Below are 22,156 nucleotides of genomic sequence, written 5' to 3'. Positions count from 1 at the left end.
GAAATAGGATATCTGAGAGATAAACAACCTGAGAAAGTGGAAACTATGTCCTTAACTCTTAGTGTCTAATACAAAGCCTGCACTCCAAAGCAGCATTTGTTTTAAGGTGAGCCTAACAGGGCCGTAGAGGTCGTTGCCCTTGTAATGCACTAATGCATCTTGTGCCTCTTCACGTGGAAGTCAAGAAGTGTGGCTGCTCTTCCTTTCAGGTTATAGGGAACCTTGTGACTTCAGCAAAGAATCCCTATTTTAGCAAAGCTCCAATCTCTGCTTATCTGCAGGTCTTTAGTTGACATGATTTCATCCATTCTTTCCTTACTGGCAAACTAAACATATAAATGAAAAAAGTAAACACACAGACACACGCATATGGCACACACACAGACATACAAAACCAAAAAAAGCAAAAACCTGCTAAAATTTGAAGAAGTAAAAGAAAAAACTTAAAATAATCTTAGTTGATGAGTCTATATCTTCAGTGTAAGTGTACCTTCTATAATGCATCCTTCTAGGTCAATCAGAAGGAACTGATTGCACCATGTAGGCTTTTCATTGTACTGTTTATGCTCTTATGTTTTACTATTCTTTACCAAGTTATTTACATCCTTAAAACTTATTTTTTTTCTAAATTCAATGCTCATTTGTATTCTGTTTCTAATGGAATCTACTTCAAACTTCCTTGACTAGGAAATATATCATAATGGATATTAGTGTATATATATTTTTTACAAAATCACATGAAATCATTTTTAAATCCTATTTTCTGTTTTACACTGTTCTCTTTCTGTTAATTTTCCTTTGTCCTTGTTCCCACCTTCTCTAACTCTTTGCTGGCTTTTAATAAATTAGTATCAAGTAAAGATTTCCTATCCTGGAAATTTTATCTTCTCACTCAAAGGCTATCTGAGGTTAAAACTTTGAAGAAAATAATTACTCTAAGGTAGCTTAGTAAGTGGGAAGAAAGAACAGGGGTTTGAAAGCGTGAAGCCTCTTTTTTTATCCAAAACATGTAACTTATCCAAAAAGGAACAATACTTTTATTGTTAGGCTCAGTAATAGAAGACCTTCCATTTCTATACATTGGAGACAATTATATTGAATCTATCTACTATTATTATTACTGCTAACTACACCCTAACAGTATAAATTAGTTTCATTTATATATAACTGAAAGTATGTAAAATAATGTAATGAAAAAATGAAAGGAGACAGTATCTGCACATTTAATGCATTTCCTTTTCCTAAACTCTTTCAGTAACATACATTTCTCTATTTTATTCTCAGTCCCTGAACTTCATGGGAAAAACAAGCCATTGATCTCTTATGTAGGGGATTCTACTGTCTTGACATGTAAATGTCAAAATTGTTTTCCTTTAAATTGGACCTGGTACAGTACTAATGGGAGTATAAAGGTAAGATAGTTCCTTGATTTGAAGAAAACAACAACAACAAAAAACATTTATTTAATAAATAACAAGATTGTAACAGACTCAACATTCCTTAGATGGTTTATACTTTTGTTATCTTGTTCTTTAGCTTATGTTCATAAAGAAAGGGCAGTGACAAACGGAGTTTTCATTTGATGGGTTTTGGCATGTTTACATTATACATATGAAGATACTCTTAACGTTTCATTAGCTGGTACTTTGTTTTTTAGGTTTAACAATTTAATTACATTTTTTGAAAAGAAATTACATTTTGTGTATAGTTGCCTAGTTTAGAAATAACTCCATTAGAAAAGATTCTTTTTAAAAATCATTCCATGAAAGTAACTAGAAAAAACGCTAGCCACCTTTTTGAGATTCTGTCTCCTGAAACATCTGTGATAGAATGGAAAATAATGGCACTATTTGAGAAAATAATGAAAACTTGTAACTTAATATTACATCTTGGATTCTATCAGTAATTGTCATTGGCCTTTTCAAGATACCTGCGAGAAGCCAAATAGTTTTAATTCCGTTTTTACTAACAGAAATCACTATTCAGAGAGCTGATATTAAGAAAAACATGAGTATTTTGTAAATAATTTCTGGTTTCCTTTCTTCTCCCCAAATATCCTCTAATGGCAGGAAAATTTAGGACATTGTCCTTTAGGAGGCACCCTTCCTTTGTCCTGGCACTAATAAGCATTACAATTTAAAGTCCCATTAAAGGCAAGCTATAATTGTAGAAGGAACATGTGAGACAGTGTAGATGTTACAATGAAATATTAAATTCTTTCTTAGACAAAGTTAGTGTTATTATAGACTATTGAAGGATGGCAGATAAATGACTCAGAAGGGAGTATGACTTATTCTGTGCTAACAGGTTCAGTTTTTCAATGAAATAGCTCCAACAAAATCCCGTAGATGCAGACTGAAGCCATTCCTACTCCTGCTTGTCTTCTGATGGATGATGAGGAAAGGCAATCATTGTGTATATGTAATTTTTTTTTAAAAGTGTAATTTTGTAAAAACAAATGTCAACTGTGGTATTTGAAATTCACAGCTTTATTTATTGATCTGTATGTGGTATGACAATACGTGAAAAACATTAGCCTTCATCTAATTATATCAGATGTTGAAAATGTCATTTTAGACGTACTGGTGCTTCTGTCCATTGCTATACTAATCATTATCTTCTTAATTTGACTCTAAGCAAGAGTCATATTAGGATGTGAGAAAGTTTGGGGAACAGGGGGCAGGTCAAAACTTGAGCACAAATGCCTTTTCAAAATGTAGACCAACCATGTGCATCAGAATCAGCTGGGTACTTATTAAAAATATGGTACTTTGATTGATTAGCTCTGACCAATCTGTACCAAACATCCCAGGCAGTGCTGTGCACATGGTGCCAGGTTGCTGTAATTTTTTTGCACAAATAATATACTCACAGATAGTTCTTCCTTTGATAAGCTCTGAGAATATTTGTATGCAAAATTACCATTTATTGAACAGTGTGGTTGAGTGATGGAGCAGGGAAAGCATCAAATGGCTTGGGAATAAAATTTAATTTAAATAGATTAAATAAAACAGCCCCAAATAGCTTAGTATGTCACCTTGTGAGGCTGTGGAAAACCCAGCAACTCTTAGAAGCCAGCTTACCTGAGAGAGAAAGAAATTACAGATATGAAAATGCAGAAGGTGTGCAGTTCACTTTGGATCCCAGGCTCACAGGGGCTCCCCTCCCTTCTATCTACATCAGCTCCAAAGGCCTGAAAGTTTCATCTTCCTTTCTAGCCGGGGAAATCACATTGTCAGAGTGAGCAATTTTCCTTTATAGGAATGATCAGAAATAGTAGCTTCCAGGGTGGTAGTTGTTTAAATATGTGCCTGTGCTTGTGAAGGAAAAAGTACTTTGACTAAAGCACTAGGCAAGGATAGAAATGTGAGACTCAGGTGATTGGGATTTTTCTGTTTTTAGTTCTTCTATAATATTTAGCCATGATAACCTACTTGCTTCTTTGTAGTTTTAAACATTCACTGCTAAATCCTTATAGCAATGTATACATGTTTTCTTTGTTCCCTGGGAGATCAAACTCTGATAAGACTTAAGTCTGTTATAGATAACCTCTCATACATTTTAATATGCTTTTCTCTAGTAAGCAATATTGTTGGCATTATCTTATAGCTTTCACTCAGAAACTACATCATGTATCCTTTATGTGCTATGATAGGAATGGATTTTAATGTCTCTTTATATTAGGTTCCTGTTGGTGTTCAAATGAATAAATATGTGATCAATGAAACATATGCTAATGAAACAAAGCTGAAGATAACACAACTTTTGGAGGAAGATGGGGGATCTTACTGGTGCCATGCACTATTCCAATTAGGCGAGAGCGAAGAACACATTGAGCTTGTGGTGCTGAGCTATTTGGTGCCCCTCAAACCATTTCTTGCAATAGTGGCTGAGGTGGTTCTTTTAGTGGCCACCATTCTGCTTTGTGAAAAGTACACACAAAAGAAAAAGAAGCACTCAGGTGGGTTTACTTTTTGTTTTTTGGTTTTTTTTTAGAAAGTATTATCAGTTAGTTATAAGTATCATTTACTTATATGGATTATGATTTGATACATTGCAATGACTTTAGGATTTTTGGGGAAAATCTTCATTTTCTTACTTGGAGCAGTATTTAGGTTTACAACAATGGTGACAGTGAGCTAGAAACATGTGTCAATGGTCTTCCTGTTTCAATTCCTGAAAATAAAAGTGCCTTTTTTCTTTCTCTTTCCCACCTCACCCCTACCCCCCTCCCCCCCGCCGCCTTTTTTTTTGGTGCTACTGGTACCTAAGTACCAGTTAGGTGATATGTATTCTGGCCCTGGAGTATTAGAAAAATCTATGGTAGCTTAATATAAAAAGTCTCAAAGAAACAGTTTTTCTTTCACTTAGATTATCATTTTAAAAAATATTTTATTAACCATTCCAGAGTTCTTATTGAAGAGAGACTGTCCTGTCATTTCCTATTTTTGCAGCCTGTGCCTGATGGGTTACAGGTTGATAAAGCAATAATCCTCGAGAAAATTGACCTTACATCCTGTTTTCTTTCCTGATTTTGTACTAAATTTTTAATGATTTAAGTAATGACAAACTAAGCAGCCATGTTTTTGAAAATACCAAGCCACTAAACTATGTTTGATCAGAAATGCAGATAAGGTCTATAGTGCAGATGAAGGAGGTGTAGGTGTCTAAGGTAGCATGTCTCTCCTTTATTCCAAACAGGAGAAACAGCATAGTACTTTCTCACTTAGGAAGGAGGTTTAATTGAGCATATATGTTCCATAAAAATGACAAACCAACTTCATAGTCAAATTCTTCTTTTGTTACACAGATGAGGGGAAAGAATTTGAGCAGATTGAACAACTGTAAGTATTATTTTTTACAGATTAATTTTCACTTGAGTAAAATACAGGGAAATATAAAATTGAATGAAATATTTGCAGTTAGGGGGAAAAAAGGCAGAGGAGTGTTTTCTGTATATGTCTATGTGGTGGTGAAAAGTGGCATTCCAAGTCTGCCTGCCTCTGTGAGAATTCTTCTTCATCACTTACTACCTGCACTTCTCTGTATTTCAGCTTTCTTCTCTACAAAATGGATTTAATAATAGTACTCACCATATGAGCTTGTTGGATGGAATGAATATTATATATGTGTAAATGCATAGCATAGGTTTTGGTGCACAGAAGGTGTACAGTAACCATCAGGAAGTATTTCATATGATTTTTTTAAAGCAATGGTTCTCAAGCCTGGCTATTTTTGATCACTTAAGAGTCTCTTTAAAAATACGGTTGCTCAGACCTTGCTGAATCTCCTGGATCAGAACCTCTTGGCTTGGGGCTATGGCATCTGTATTTCTTGAAAACATCTACAAATGGTTTTGATCCTCTGTCTGTTGAAAATCACTGGCCTAGAATTCTATCAGTTATTCAGAGATAATATAATAATAATTGTTCCACACGTTCTCTTACACAGCCTTTGTTTAGAGTTAAGCATGAGGAGGTCTGGAAATAAAATCACCAGGGATGTAATTTAGTTTGGCAAAGATGGGAGTTCCGAATTCCTCCAAACCGGAGAACTGAGTATGGAGGCCAGTGACAGAGGTGTCGATAACACTGGGATTAACGCCTGAACAATAGAGCCAAGAGCTGGGGGCCAGGAAAACGAGGCTAGATTAAAGTTGCTGCAAGAAACTTGAAAAGTGGAAGGCCTGAGCAACTATTACCAACACAAAATGGCACTTAGAGTTTATCAGCCAACAGGAGCTCTATGGAGTGAGTGTTACAGGCACAAATAGCAGGAGTGGAGCAGACAGTTGTCATTTAGATGTTTGTAGACATTATTCAAATAATCATGTTCACTCAGTTCATATAGGCTGGTAAAATAAACCAATATAATACGAGCTTCCAAGTTAAGGGCACAAAATAACTACATCAGAAATCCTATAACACCAGATAGAGAAAAGCAGCATTGTCTTAGAATCATAGACTCCTATAGTTGAAAGGGAATTTATCTCTCCCAAAGGAATCCCTTCTCTTTCTGGAGAGCGTAGACATTTATGTTGATTTGAACTTTTAATCTTTCCTATTTCTATGTGTTGGCCTTTTTCTTGTTCTTAGCATCATATAACAAACATGACAGTCACTGACATATTTGAAGACAGAACCTTGCTCGGATTCCTTTATTCTCTGAGCTCTGCCTCCCACTGTCTCTAACCATTCCTCTGAGCTCACATTTGGAGGTTGCATTCTGATTTAAAACACACTCTGAAAGGATGGTGCCAGAACAGTGTGGAATGGACCATCACTTCTGAACAATGTAAAATAGATTCAATCTATAGTGTAAAAGATGAATTTTTTTTTCTGAAAATTGGGTTAATGTACATCATTTTGCTCATCTTGTACAGCACCATAAGGATCACTGAAGGTGTTTAGTTTTTCTTATCTTTAGGTTATTTCACTATCTTTAGATTGTATACAAATATCAAGGGCACTTGAACTCATTCAGAACAATGAGCTTTTTGGTGCCCCTCAAACCATTTCTTGAAATAGTTGCTGAGGTGTTTATTAGTGGCCATTATTCTGCTTCTGAAGAGTACACACAAAAGAAAAAGAAGCACTCAGGTGGGATTTCTTTTTTTTAGAAAATATTATCAGTTAATTATAAGTAACACTGTCTTGTGTCTTATGATATGCATTATGATTTGATAATTGAAGCCTGCCCCTAAGACCTTGAAGGGCAATGTATTCATTATGCATACTGGTTATTTAGTTTTAGTCAATCTTTAGAATCTGAGGCCCACATTTGTAGTCCTGCTGTGATAAACTTTGGGTGGAAAAAGAACCATTTTTAACCTCTAATTCAGTGTAATAAGCACACAAATGTATAGCACCAATATCACACATATTGGTTGACCTTCTAATTGGCTATTACCTTGCATGTTTTCAAAACCACACATAAGTTATGGTCTTTTTTTTTTTTTTTTTTTTTTTTTTGAGGCAGAGTCTCGCTCTGTCGCCCGGGCTGGAGTGCAGTGGCCTGATCTCAGCTCACTGCAAGCTCCGCCTCCCGGGTTTACGCCATTCTCCTGCCTCAGCCTCCCGAGTAGCTGGGACTACAGGCGCCCGCCACCTCGCCCGGCTAGTTTTTTTGTATTTTTAGTAGAGACGGGGTTTCACCGTGTTAGCCAGGATGGTCTCGATCTCCTGACCTCGTGATCCGCCCGTCTCGGCCTCCCAAAGTGCTGGGATAAGTTATGGTCTTTATGCCCAAGTCCTCACTCATGCTTGGGCAGAAGCAATTCTCCCTGTGCATAAAATCAGCAAGCCTTTATCACTATCATTTGTGGTTACAGCTCCTCTTCAAGCAATGCCATAAAAATAAATTCAACATTGTAAGTAAAATATTTTTAGGAAGAAAGAATTCTGTCTGTATTGACATTTTACGTTTTAACCTGATAGCCATATCAGTGATGTACTTACTTAATTTTATATAATACAAACATTTAGTAATTTTCTTTTTTGTTTTCTGTACAGGAAATCAGATGATAGCAATGGTATAGAAAATAATGTCCCCAGGCATAGAAAAAATGTAAGTTACTTCTGAATGATATTCCAAATAAAAGGTAAAATTCAATATACACAGGCTACCTATAAATCAGTTACTTTTTTTTTAGTTCCATAAAAGATCTGGTCATTTATGATGTTCTCAAATATGCTTGTTTACACTATTATAGGGGAAAATATACAGTACAGTTATACAAAAATAAATCCTTTTCCACCAGAGGACACATAGCAACCAATCTAGAAGTAAATCTTTTGCACTGGCTACATATTTTATTTTATCACCATGGGCTAGTTTCTTGTACAGTTTTTCATGTAGCTGTATTTGTTTTCCTCTCAAATTTTCTGGATTTTCTGTTATTTTAGTTTCATATATTCCCATATATTTGGAGGTGTAAACTTATGCATACAATATGCTAACTTTCTTTGCTGATTAAATTCAAAAATTTTAGTTCATCAACATTAGAGTAGGAGATCTTTGTTTTGGCAGTAGATTGGATCCCTCACTTCCCAGTATTTTTTGCTTTGCTAAAGTGATAGTAAGTTACTATACTATAAAGTAACCAGAATATACTAATTATGTTTGATTATGCTTTATTTAACTCAGGAATCTCTGGGCCAGTGAATGCAAAACCTCATGTCGAGAATCATTGGAAGATATACAGAGTTCGTATTTCAGCTTTGTTTATCCTTCCTGTTAAGAACCTCTGAGTTTTTGGTTTTAGAAGGATGAAAAGCTTATGCAACATGCTCAGCAGGAGCTTCATCAATAATACATGCTATCTCAGATCTAAAGGTATATTTTCATTCTGTAATTATGTCACATAAAAGCAATGTAAATCAGAATAAATATGTTAGACCAGAATAAAATTAATTATATTCTGGTCTTCAGAGGATGCACGGAACAGATACCAGCAGAATCACTTAATACTTCATAGAACAAAAATCACTCAAAACCTGTTTATAACCAAAGAATTCATGAAAAAGAAAGCCTTTGCCATTTGTCTTAGAAAGTTTTTTTTTTTTTTTTTTTTTTTTTTTTTTTTTTTTTTTTTTTACAAAATCATGCTTATTATTAGTATCTATGGAAGTATATGTAACAATTTTTATGTAAAGGTCATCTTTCTGGGATAGTGAAAAAATATGTCTTTACTAAGTTGAATACTTTCTGCCTTTGCTAATGATAGTTATTCTACAATCTCTACAAGAAAAACATACCTTTTATCCAGAAATATTGGCTTAAGGCAAATAAATAAAACTGTGCTTGCTCTAAAGCTCTGTCACTACAAAAGCAAATTTTCCAGTCTTTATTCCACTCATAACTACTACTCTCCCCACCAGGCTAAAGTGCTTCTTAGTTTTTAATTAGGGTTTCAAACTTCATAAGGTACACCGTTGTTTATATTTTAGAGTACAGGTCCATATAGTTGTAATACCTAAAACAGTGCTACTCTGATGCTTTTGTGGCTCATGGTTTCCTGGTGTCTTTAATTTAACACCTGGCTTCCTGGTATCTATGGCTGGTTAGATATCTAAACTTGTATTATTAGTGCTTTACAATAATAATTCCCTTGACTGAAGTCCAGAATTACTAAAGTACTTCTTTTTTATTGCTGTGAATGCCTTAGACTTATCTTCAAAAATAGAATGCATTGTTTCTATTGCGTATATAACTGAAATATTTTATAAACTCACTGTAATCAAATCTTATCTGAATCGACATGAAAAGTTGTCAGTGCTTGAATGAAATACTAAAATCATGCCACAGGATGCTAGATAAGGTAAATGACCATGATGTATCCTTGGAGCTGGTGGGTGCAGTGTTCCACTGCTCGCAGGGTGATAACTTTAAGAGTAGAAGCAAAGAGTGGTGGTGTGGAACCCAAGATTCTTGGCGACTAGGGGATTTAAAGGTTGGGGAGGAGGACTTCAATGATTTGAAAAGAAATACTTTATAAAAATTTACTCCGTGTATTGGCTAAGAAAAATATAATAAAATTTTGGTAGTGAAAATTATATCACTAATGTTTACCATTATTACTAGTATGAATAATATACATAAGGTAGTGACTTGGAAGCTGGTCAATTCTTTGTTGGTATAACAAAAAGCAATATTTTGTTGTAAAGCATCCTAACTACACATATAAGTTTGCTGAACTTGAATACATCCCAGTAATGGCAAACTTCATTTTATTCTTGGTTTTCATTTTATTCTGGTCTCAGGTCCATGCATTTATTTTAATTTAGTTAATTATTATTTTGACATTACTTGGGTGATATGTATATAATGGTAGATAACCAATCAGCTTAATTAATCTAAACTATTTGAATTCAGGGAAATATTAGTCAAATCTGCTGTTTGACTAAATACAATTCAAAGCAGTATATTTGTGACTGGGAATATAGAACACAAGGAAACAAATATGTAGCCCAACAAATGTGTAGCCCATCTGCAGTATGCATTCTTCCATTTTGCCACCACTAACCATTGAGGCTGATACAATTTTCAAGCAAGAAGCATTGCTTCCCGAAGGTAAAATAATCAGAAATATTTCTATAGTAAATTGAATTTGTAATTGGCAATACGTTTTTTTTTTGTTTGTTTGTTTGTTTGTTTTAGCAAAAATAATTTCAGTAACCTTAAATAGGAAAAGTACTCAAAAATTAAAGTTGATGTTTGGCTTTTTATAGTCTTTCTAGAGGACTTCTAGAAAATTACCAGTGTTGGATTTTAATCTGCTTCCGCTAACCAATCTTATAGTGATGATAAATGGATTAACTAATACTGACCAACTGTAAATTGACTGCAAATAATAAGCCACATAAAAGCTGAAGTAGGAAAACTACTCCAGGTTTATATATTAGGCACCTTGGGTAATTCTCTTAGTCGTTCCAGCTAACAAGGATTTTCAGCATAATAAGTAGATTTAATGATGGCATAAAATTCCCAGATACTTTCATATACATTTTTTTGCCAAAGTGTAAATCTCCTTTTGCAGTCTCTTTGTTATTATTCCAACATCTAGCTTCTCAGACCCCGATCTAGAACTCATTGTGATATTTTCTTCTTCTGTGTTAATTAACACTTATGGGTCATGAATCCCTGCTCCTTTGACCTTTTTAATAGCTCATGAATCCACCCCATTGCCTCCCCAACTCTGCCCTCACCAGCTGCAACAGCTAATGCCTTGATTTTCCTACCTCAGTCTCCTTTTCTATTAATCCCTCTTTTGCATGGCTGCCTGAGTCCACTTTCTCAAACACAAACCTCACTATGCAACTTTGGAATCTCTGTAGGGTCACCTTTGCCATTTCTTAATATTGCATTCTCCAAATTGCTAATCTCTATCCAGTCTCTTGAACTAGACTTGGCACATGGAGATTCCGCTCAGAAAGTGCTCTTCACACTTCCACCTGCTTGACTAACCCCAGGTTATCTTTCAAGACTTGAATCTGATCTTGTGTCTTAGAGAAGCCCCCATACCTAGTAGAGCAATTACCATCTTACATGCTTAAATAACTCCACATTTATTTGTGTTTATTACTCTGTGTTATAAATACACATTTGTTGTTCTCTCTCTTGGATTATTTTCTTTCTTTGTCCTGTAACTACCACTGAAAGGGTGCAATAGAGATGTCTTGAAATGTGTATTGAATGGATGGATGTATAAATAAAAATTAAATTTTGTAAATTTCTACTTATTCTTAGAAAAACAATCTAAATTTTGACAAATCAGAATTGAAAAAAAATTATAAAGAAAACCAAGCTTTTATAACTTCAGTATTTGCTTCTTTTACTTTGAAAAAAACATAGAATTGTATAAAGGTCCAGTCATATTTTCTTTAATAATGAATTAGTGTCTTGTGAGCAAAAGGAGTTCTAATTCCTAAACTATTACACAGATTATGTTGCATTCAACTTACTTAAATTTCCCTTGTTCTTCATGTTTCATGGACAGTACAAATTCAAACCTTATTTTTATCCTTTATTCTAATAATGCATTGATTTTAAATGTAAAGAATTTTAGGCCAGGTATGGTGGCTCACACCTATAATCTCAGAACCTTGGGAGGCCAAGGAGGATGGATCACATGAGAATAGGAACTTGAGACCAGCCTGGGCAACAGAGTAAGACCCTGTCTCTACAAAAAATAAAAAAGAAATTAGCCAGGCATGGTACTTGCCTGTAGTTCCAGCTACTTGGGTAGCTGAGGCGGGAGGATTACTTGAGCCCAGGAGTTTGAGGCTGCACTGAGCTGTGATTGCCACTGCACTTCAGCCTGGGAGACAGAGGAAGACCCTGTATCTGTTCCCCCCGAAATTTAGCGATTGTATTCCTTTACATCATACTGTAGAGAGTTGATGTTTGTGTTCACTCTCTAACCTCATTCCACTTTCCCCTGCCAGTATACTTCAGAATATCTCAGATCCAATTCAAAATTTAATCTTAAAAGGTATAATTATTTTCACAGTTTCATAGTTTAGTTTTCATCACTGAAAGCATTTCTTTCGTTTTGTCTAATTGAACAAATTTATGCAAAGAATTGGGGACTTATTCCTCATTAGCATTGTTCATCTATAGGTGGAAATAAGTTCAAGTATGTGTCGCAGTATTAATTAAGGGCAAAGTGATCTATTTGTACTACATTCTGAATAAATACTTATTGAATGGATGAAAAATAGAAGTATGATTCAATTATTTTAGAATCTTAAGTTATACAGATTTATGTAATGTCTATTTTGATTTTTATTAATTAACCATGAATTTATCCTACTCTAGTACTGAGAAAAAGAAAATGGAACTGTGGGTCCTTCTTTCATATCATACTTAGGAATGTATCTGCACTGTATCCAGAAGGTCAGTTACATGCCCTGTTTACCAATTAAATTCTGCTTCACTAAGGATAATAATAACTGACGTTTAGTACGTGGCATATGATGGGCACTGTAGAAAATGCTTTGACGTGTTTTGTTCATTTAATCCACACAATGGTCCTATGCTGTAAAAACAGTTAATATCTACTTTTTTATAAATGAGGAAACTCCAGCTTAGAGAGATTAGGTAAGCTGCCTAAAGTCACTCTGTCTGTAAGTGTTTAGAGCTGAGATTCACATTCACGGAGTCCTCCTGAAGAACCTAGGATTAACCACCATGTTGAACAGCCTTGGCCTGCAAATTACATGCTTCTTAGAAAACGAGGCTATTATCTGTAATCTGTATTTTTTAATATCAATTTTATTCCTTTCAACTGGTCAATTATATCATAAATTCCATGGAATTTTTATGGAACCCATGCTTTGCCACTCTTATATCCCTATAGTGGTGCTGGGGAATCAGGACACATTTATTTGCCTTAGCAGTCTTTCTTTCTTTTTTCTTTTTTTTTGTAATTTTTACGTATAAATTGGAGGGTGGCCTTAAAATTTATCATCCAACCACTGAAAGTGAAAGAAGGTGCTATTTATGATTTCACCAGGACAACAGGCAGAAAATACTCTCTGGTCACACATTTAGCCTGCAGAGAGCATTTAAGTATGTTACGGATCGTCTGCCCTAGACACAGCAGTGGCATCTGCAACAAGTAAATGATAAACAAAAATCAACTTTCAGAGAAATAGCCATTTTTAGTAAACATAGGGAAATAGCCATTTTAAGTAAATGTCAGGTGAGTCTCACTATATAAACTGCCTATAATGAGACAGTTTAGTAAGCTTAAAGTTTTATTAATCTCCAAAAGCATCTAACACGTTGGAATTTATTGGCATTCAAAAGTATCATTCACAAATTGTAAGAGAAGCTGTCAAAGAAAGTCATGTTTTTGCTGGCCTATGGAATGCACTGGAGAATTCTTTGGACTTGCATATCTTCTGATTCATGTATCATAATAATAATGTCTGTGTGATTCTCAGTGAATCATGAATGTGTGATTGTACTTTTACAATAAAATTTGCTTATGAAGTCATTGAAAATAATTCATGAATAACATTGTCAAAATTACTTTTAATCATATGATTAATCTGCAACACTAAGTTTATTATTTTTATGTGTTGGCTTATTACGTTTAAAAACTTTGTTTATAAAAACTGACTTTGCTATTTAATTTTTAATTTACTTTAGAAAATAATGTAGCACAATGTTAGATTTATTACATATGTAACTGTAATACTATTTAATGGTGCAAAATCATAGCATGTAATGTTTATAACTATAGCATTTTGTTAACTGTCTTTGTACCTTTAAAGAAAGAAATATGATCATAATCTTTAGTTTTATTTAAATCAAGGATCATGGATTTATTTTGTCATACTTTCTAATAATTATAATGTTTTCCTTTGTAAGCATATGTGCCTAAATTCTCATCAAGGGCTTTCTGTACTGTGTAAATAGGACAAAATGTCTATATAGGAATGTTTAAAAAACATTTTCTATTGCATGTAACTCAAAAGGTACATCTAGTATGCAATTAAATTGAATAAAATAGTACTTTGTGGGGGGGCGGAGCAAGATGGCCGAATAGGAACAGCTCCAGTCTCCAACTCCCAGCGCGAGCGACACAGAAGACTGGTGATTTCTGCATTTTCAACTGAGGTACTGTGGTCATCTCACTAGGGAGTGCCGGACAATCGGTGCTGGTCAGCTGCTGCAGGCTGACCAGCGAGAGCTGAAGCAGGGCGAGGCATCGCCTCACCTGGAAGCGCAAGGGGGAAGGGGATCCGTTTTCCTAGCCAGGGGAACTGAGACACACAACACCTGGAAAATCGGGTAACTCCCACCCCAATACTGCGCTGTAAGCATACAGGCACACCAGGAGAATATATCCCACACCTGGCCGGGAGGGTCCCATGCCCACGAAGCCTCCCTCACTGCTAACACAGCAGTCTGCCGCGATCTATCCGCAAGGCAGCAGCGAGGCTGGGGGAGGGGCGCCCGCCATTGCTGAGGCTTAAGTAGGTAAACAAAGCTGCTGGGAAGCTCGAACTGGGTGGAGCTCACAGCAGCTCAAGGAAGCCTGCCTGTCTCTGTAGTCTCCACCTCTGGGGACAGTGCACAGCTGAAGACCAACAGGGGAAGTAGCGGGAGCCGGTGCAGACGCGAACGACTGTCTGACAGCTTTGGGGAGAGCCGTGGATCTCCCAACGTGGAGGTTGAGATCTGAGAACGGACAGACTGCCTGCTCAGGTGTGTCCCTGACCCCTGAGTAGCCTAGCTGGGAGAAATCCCCCACTAGGGGCAGTCTGACACCCCACACCTCACAGGGTGGAGTACACCCCTGAGAGGAAACTTCCAAAGGAAGAATCAGACAGGTACACTCGCTGTTCAGCAATATTCTATCTTCGGCAACCTCTGCTGCTGATACCCAGGCAAACAGGGTCTGGAGTGGACCTCAAGCAATCTCCAACAGACCAACAGACAGTCCTTCTGACTGTCAGAAGGAAAACTATCAAACAGGAAGGACACCTATACCAAATCCCCATCAGTACGTCACCACCATCAAAGACCAGAGACAGATAAAACCACAAAGATGGGGAAGAAGCAGGGCAGAAAAGCTGGAAATTCAAAAAATAAGAGCGCATCTCCCCCTGCAAAGGAGCGCAGCCCATCGCCAGCAACGGATCAAAGCTGGTCAGAGAATGACTTGGACGAGAGGAGAGAAGAAGGCTTCAGTCCATCAAACTTATCAGAGCTAAAGGAGGAATTATGTACCCAGCGCAAAGAAACTAAAAATCTTGAAAAAAGAGTGGAAGAATTGACAGCTAGACTAATTAATGTAGAGAAGATTATAAACGAAATGACAGAGATGAAAACCATGACACGAGAAATACGTGACAAATGCACAAGCTTCAGTAACCGACTCGATCAACTGGAAGAAAGAGTATCAGCGATTGAAGATCAAATGAATGAAATGAAGCGAGAAGAGAAACCAAAAGAAAAAAGAATAAAAAGAAATAAGCAAAGCCTGCAAGAAGTATGGGATTACGTAAAAGGACCAAATCTACGTCTGATTGGGGTGCCTGAAAGTGAGGGGGAAAATGGAACCAAGTTGGAAAACACTCTTCAGGAAATCATCGAGGAGAACTTCCCCAACCTAGTAGGGCAGGCCAACATTCAAATTCAGGAAATACAGAGAACGCCACAAAGATACTCCTCCAGAAGAGCAACTCCACGACACATAATTGCCAGATTCACCAAAGTTGAAATGAAGGAAAAAATCTTAAGGGCAGCCAGAGAGAAAGGTCGGGTTACCCACAAAGGGAAGCCCATCAGACTAACAGCAGATCTCTCGGCAGAAACTCTACAAGCCAGAAGAGAGTGGGGACCAATATTCAACGTTCTTAAAGAAAAGAATTTTAAACCCAGAATTTCATATCCAGCCAAACTAAGTTTCATAAGTGAAGGAGAAATAAAATCCTTTACAGATAAGCAAATGCTTAGAGATTTTGTCACCACCAGGCCTGCCTTACAAGAGACCCTGAAGGAAGCCCTAAACATGGAAAGGAACAACCGGTACCAGCCATTGCAAAAACATGCCAAAATGTAAAGACCATCGAGGCTAGGAAGAAACGGCATCAACTAACGAGCAAAATAACCAGTTAATATCATAATGGCAGGATCAAATTCACACATAACAATATTAACCTTAAATGTTAGTGGACTAAATGCTCCAATTAAAAGACACAGACTGGCAAACTGGATAAAGAGTCAAGACCTATCAGTCTGCTGTATTCAGGAGACCCATCTCACATGCAGAGACATACATAGGCTCAAAATAAAGGGATGGAGGAAGATCTACCAAGCAAATGGAGAACAAAAAAAAGCAGGGGTTGCAATCCTAGTCTCTGATAAAACAGACTTTAAACCATCAAAGATCAAAAGAGACAAAGAAGGCCATTACATAATGGTAAAGGGATCAATTAAACAGGAAGAGCTAACTCTCCTAAATATATATGCACCCAATACAGGAGCACCCAGATTCATAAAGCAAGTCCTTAGAGACTTACAAAGAGACTTAGACTCCCATACAATAATAATGGGAGACTTCAACACTCCACTGTCAACATTAGACAGATCAACGAGACAGAAAGTTAACAAGGATATCCAGGAATTGAACTCATCTCTGCACCAAGCGGACCTAATAGACATCTATAGAACTCTCCACCCCAAATCAACAGAATATACATTCTTCTCAGCACCACATCGCACTTATTCCAAAATTGACCACATAATTGGAAGTAAAGCACTCCTCAGCAAATGTACAAGAACAGAAATTATAACAAACTGTCTCTCAGACCACAGTGCAATCAAACTAGAACTCAGGACTAAGAAACTCAATCAAAACCGCTCAACTACATGGAAACTGAACAACCTGCTCCTGAATGACTACTGGGTACATAATGAAATAAAAGCGGAAATAAAGATGTTCTTTGAAACCAATGAGAACAAAGATACAACATACCAGAATCTCTGGGACACATTTAAAGCAGTGTGTAGAGGGAAATTTATAGCACTAAATGCCCACAAGAGAAAGCAGGAAAGATCTAAAATTGACACTCTAACATCACAATTAAAAGAACTAGAGCGGCAAGAGCAAACACATTCAAAAGCTAGCAGAAGGCAAGAAATAACTAAGATCAGAGCTGAACTGAAGGAGATAGAGACACAAAAAACCCTCCAAAAAATCAATGAATCCAGGAGTTGGTTTTTTGAATAGATCAACAAAATTGACAGACCGCTAGCAAGGCTAATAAAGAAGAAAAGAGAGAGGAATCAAATAGATGCAATAAAAAATGATAAAGGGGATATCACCACTGACCCCATAGAAATACAAACTACCATCAGAGAATACTATAAACGCCTCTACGCAAATCAACTAGAAAATCTAGAAGAAATGGATAATTTCCTGGACACTTACACTCTCCCAAGGCTAAACCAGGAAGAAGTTGAATCCCTGAATAGACCAATAGCAGGCTCCGAAATTAAGGCAACAATTAATAGCCTACCCAGCAAAAAAAGTCCAGGACCAGATGGATTCACAGCTGAATTCTACCAGAGGTACAAGGAGGAGCTGGTACCATTCCTTCTGAAACTATTCCAATCAATAGAAAAAGAGGGAATCCTCCCTAACTCATTTTATGAGGCCAACATCATCCTGATACCAAAGCCCGACAGAGAAACAACAAAAAAAAAGAGAATTTTAGATCAATATCCCTGATGAACATCAATGCAAAAATTCTCAATAAAATACTGGCAAACCGGATTCAGCAGCACATCCAAAAGCTTATCCACCATGATCAAGTGGGCTTCATCCCTGGGATGCAAGGCTGGTTCAACATTCGCAAATCAATAAACGTAATCCAGCATATAAACAGAACCAAAGACAAGAACCACATGATTGTCTCAATAGATGCAGAAAAGGCTTTTGACAAAATTCAACAGCCCTTCATGCTAAAAACGCTCAATAAATTCGGTATTGATGGAACGTACCTCAAAATAATAAGAGCTATTTATGACAAACCCACAGCTAATATCATACTGAATGGGCAAAAACTGGAAAAATTCCCTTTGAAAACTGGCACAAGACAGGGATGCCCTCCCTCACCACTCCTATTCAACATAGTGTTGGAAGTTCTGGCTAGGACAATCAGGCAAGAGAAAGAAATCAAGGGTATCCATTTAGGAAAAGAAGAAGTCAAATTGTCCCTGTTTGCAGATGACATGATTGTATATTTAGAAAACCCCATTGTCTCAGCCCAAAATCTCCTTAAGCTGATAAGCAACTTCAGCAAAGTCTCAGGATACAAAATTAATGTGCAAAAATCACAAGCATTCTTATACACCAGTAACAGACAAGCAGAGAGCCAAATCATGAATGAACTTCCATTCACAATTGCTTCAAAGAGAATAAAATACCTAGGAATCCAGCTTACAAGGGATGTAAAGGACCTCTTCAAGGAGAACTACAAACCACTGCTCAGTGAAATCAAAGAGGACACAAACAAATGGAAGAACATACCATGCTCATGGATAGGAAGAATCAATATCGTGAAAATGGCCATACTCCCCAAGGTTATTTATAGATTCAATGCCATCCCCATCAAGCTACCAATGACTTTCTTCACAGAATTGGAAAAAACTGCTTTAAAGTTCATATGGAACCAAAAAAGAGCCCGCATTGCCAAGACAATCCTAAGTCAAAAGGACAAAGCTGGAGGCGTCACGCTACCTGACTTCAAACTATACTACAAGGCTACAGTAACCAAAACAGCGTGGTACTGGTACCAAAACAGAGATATAGACCAATGGAACAGAACAGAGTCCTCAGAAATAATACCGCACATCTACAGCCATCTGATCTTTGACAAACCTGAGAGAAACAAGAAATGGGGAAAGGATTCCCTATTTAATAAATGGTGCTGGGAAAATTGGCTAGCCATAAGTAGAAAGCTGAAACTGGATCCTTTCCTTACCCCTTATTCAAAGATTAATTCAAGATGGATTAGAGACTTAAATGTTAGACCTAATACCATAAAAACCCTAGAAGAAAATCTAGGTAGTAGCATTCAGGACATAGGCATGGGCAAGGACTTCATGTCTAAAACACCAAAAGCAACGGCAGCAAAAGCCAAAATTGACAAATGGGATCTAATTAAACTAAAGAGCTTTTGCACAGCAAAAGAAACTACCATCAGAGTGAACAGGCAACCTACAGAATGGGAGAAATTTTTGCAACCTACTCATCTGACAAAGGGCTAATATCCAGAATCTACAAAGAACTCAAACAAATATACGAGAAAAAAACAACCCCATGAAAACGTGGGGAAAGGATGTGAACAGACATTTCTCAAAAGAAGATATTCATACAGCCAACAGACACATGAAAAAATGCTCATCGTCACTCGCCATCAGAGAAATGCAAATCAAAACCACAATGAGATACCATCTCACACCAGTTAGAATGGCAATCATTAAGAAGTCAGGAAACAACAGTTGTTGGAGAGGATGTGGAGAAATAGGAACACTTTTACACTGTTGTTGGGATTATAAACTAGTTCAACCATTATGGAAAACAGTATGGCAATTCCTCAAGGATCTAGAACTAGATGTACCATATGACCCAGCCATCCCACTACTGGGTATATACCCAAAGGATTATAAATTATTCTACTACAAAGACACATGTACACGTATGTTTATTGCGGCACTATTCACAATAGCAAAGACTTGGAATCAACTCAAATGTCCATCTGTGACAGACTGGATTAAGAAAATGTGGCACATATACACCATGGAATACTATGCAGCCATAAAAAAGGATGAGTTTGCATCCTTTGTAGGGACATGGATGCAGCTGGAAACCATCATTCTTAGCAAACTATCACAAGAACAGAAAACCAAACACCGCATGTTCTCACTCATAGGTGGGAACTGAACAATGAGATCACTTGGACTCGGGAAGGGGAACATCATGCACTGGGGCCTATCATGGGGAGGGGGGAGGGGGGAGGAGGGAGGGATTGCATTGGGGAGTTATACATGATATAAATGATGAATTGATGGGTGCTGACGAGTTGATGGGTGCAGCACACCAACATGGCATAAGTATACATATGTAACAAACCTGCACGTTAAGCACATGTACCCTAGAACTTAAAGTATAATAAAAAAAAAAAAAAGAAAAAGTCTAAGAACAACAACAACAACAACAAAAATAGTACTTTGTGAATTAAAAATTTAAGTATTGGAAAACATTGTCATACTTTTAATTTTTTAATAGTGGTATAAAAGAGAATGTAAAGGCACTAAACAGAAAACCCTAGAAAACAATAGTTTTTTTTTTTCATTTTGTATACTCACAAGTAATTTAAATCATGTTGAATAATATGTCTTTCTCAAGCCCAGTGAAAAAGTGTACCTAGAGCTGGGATTCTTGTTTAACACATCAAACCAGATGTCTTTCAGAAAGGAATTTTCAAAGTGTCCCAAAATATATTTGAACTGTTTAAAAGGCAGTAATGAACTTCATAAAAATAGATATAGTTTTTTTTTTTGCATATAAGAAATAGTTTTTATTACTATAAAGAAAATAACTTTTTTTAATGTTTCACTGTAATTTATTTATTTATTTATTATATCTTAAGTTCTAGGCTGCATGTGCACAACGTGCAGGTTTGTTACATATGTATACATGTGCCATGTTGGTGTGCTGCACCCATTAACTCGTCGTTTACATTAGGTATATCACCTAATGCTATCCTTCCCCCCTCCACCTACCCACAATAGGACCCAGTGTGTGATGTTCCCCTTCCTGTGTCCAAGTGATATCATTGTTGAATTCACACCTATGAGTGAGAACATGCGGTATTTGGTTTTCTGTTCTTGCGATAGTTTGCTGAGAATGATGGTTTCCAGCTGTATCCATGTCCCTACAAAGGACGCATACTCATCCTTTTTTATGGCTGCATAGTATTCCATGGTGTATATGTGCCACATTTTCTTAATCCAGTCTGTCACAGATGGACATTTGGGTTGATTCCAAGTCTTTGCTATTGTGAATAGTGCTGCAATAAACATACGTGTGCATGTGTCTTTATAGCAGCATGATTTATAATCCTTTGGGTATATACCCAGTAATGCGATGGCTGGGTCATACGGTACTTCTAGTTCTAGATCCTTGAGGAATTGCCATACTGTTTTCCATAATGGTTGAACTAGTTTACAATCCCACCAACAGTGTAAAAGTGTTCCTATTTCTCCACATCCTCTCCATCACCTGTTGTTTCCTGACTTTTTAATGATTGCCATTCTAACTGGTGTTAGATGGTGTGTCATTGTGGTTTTGATTTGCATTTCTCTGAGGCGAGTGACGATGAGCATTTTTTCATGTGTCTGTTGGCTGTATGAATGTCTTCTTTTGAGAAGTGTCTATTCATATAGTTTGCCCACTTTTTGATGGGGTTGTTTATTTTTTTCTTGTAAATTTGATTGGGTTCTTTATAGGTTCTGGATATTAGCCCTTTGTCAGATGAGTAGATTGCAAAAATTTTCTCCCATTCTGTAGGTTGCCTGTTCACTCTGATGGTACTTTCTTTTGCTGTGCAGAAACACTTTAGTTTAATTAGATCCCATTTGTCAATGTTGGCTTTTATTGCCATTGCTTTTGGTGTTTTAGACATGAAGTCCTTGCCCATGCCTATGTCCTGAATGGTACTACCTAGATTTTCTTCTAGGGTTTTTATGGTATTAGGTCTAACATTTAAGCCTCTAATCCATCTTGAATTAATTTTTGTATGAAGAGTAAGGAAAGGATCCAGTTTCAGCTTTCTACTTATGGCTAGCCAATTTTCCCAGCACCATTTATTAAATAGGAAATCCTTTCCCCATTTCTTGTTTCTGTCAGGTTGGTCAAAGGCCTGATGGCTGTTGATGTATGGTATTATTTCTGAGGGCTCTGTTCTGTTCCATTGGTCTATATCTCTGTTTTGGTACCAGTACCATGCTGTTTTGGTTACTGTAGCCGTATAGTATTGTTTGAAGTCAGGTAACGTGATGCCTCCAACTTTATTCTTTTGGCTTAGGATTGTCTTGGCAATGTGGGCTCTTCTTTGGTTCCATATGAACT

At 36.8% G+C, this 22,156-nt stretch overlaps 1 protein-coding gene across 2 annotated transcripts in view; it reads left to right on the top strand.

Annotated features, from left to right (window-relative positions):
* Window positions 1–11,319, top strand: part of EMB (embigin) — a 55,115-nt gene extending 43,796 nt beyond the window's left edge. For both annotated transcript variants that reach the window (XM_010362266.2, XM_030926970.1), the window contains 5 exons: window positions 1,285–1,412; window positions 3,685–3,961; window positions 4,811–4,844; window positions 7,512–7,566; window positions 8,146–11,319. In XM_010362266.2, coding sequence (XP_010360568.1) covers window positions 1,285–1,412; window positions 3,685–3,961; window positions 4,811–4,844; window positions 7,512–7,566; window positions 8,146–8,163 — 512 coding nt within the window. In that variant the 3' untranslated portion in view covers window positions 8,164–11,319. The remainder of the gene's footprint in view (window positions 1–1,284; window positions 1,413–3,684; window positions 3,962–4,810; window positions 4,845–7,511; window positions 7,567–8,145) is intronic.
* The last annotated feature ends 10,837 nt before the right edge of the window (window positions 11,320–22,156 follow it).

Source organism: Rhinopithecus roxellana, chromosome 3 (assembly GCF_007565055.1).
Source record: "Rhinopithecus roxellana isolate Shanxi Qingling chromosome 3, ASM756505v1, whole genome shotgun sequence".
NCBI classification, from domain to species: Eukaryota; Metazoa; Chordata; class Mammalia; order Primates; family Cercopithecidae; genus Rhinopithecus; species Rhinopithecus roxellana.
Note: the sequence above shows the minus strand (reverse complement) of the source record. Positions and strands in the feature narration are given on the sequence as shown.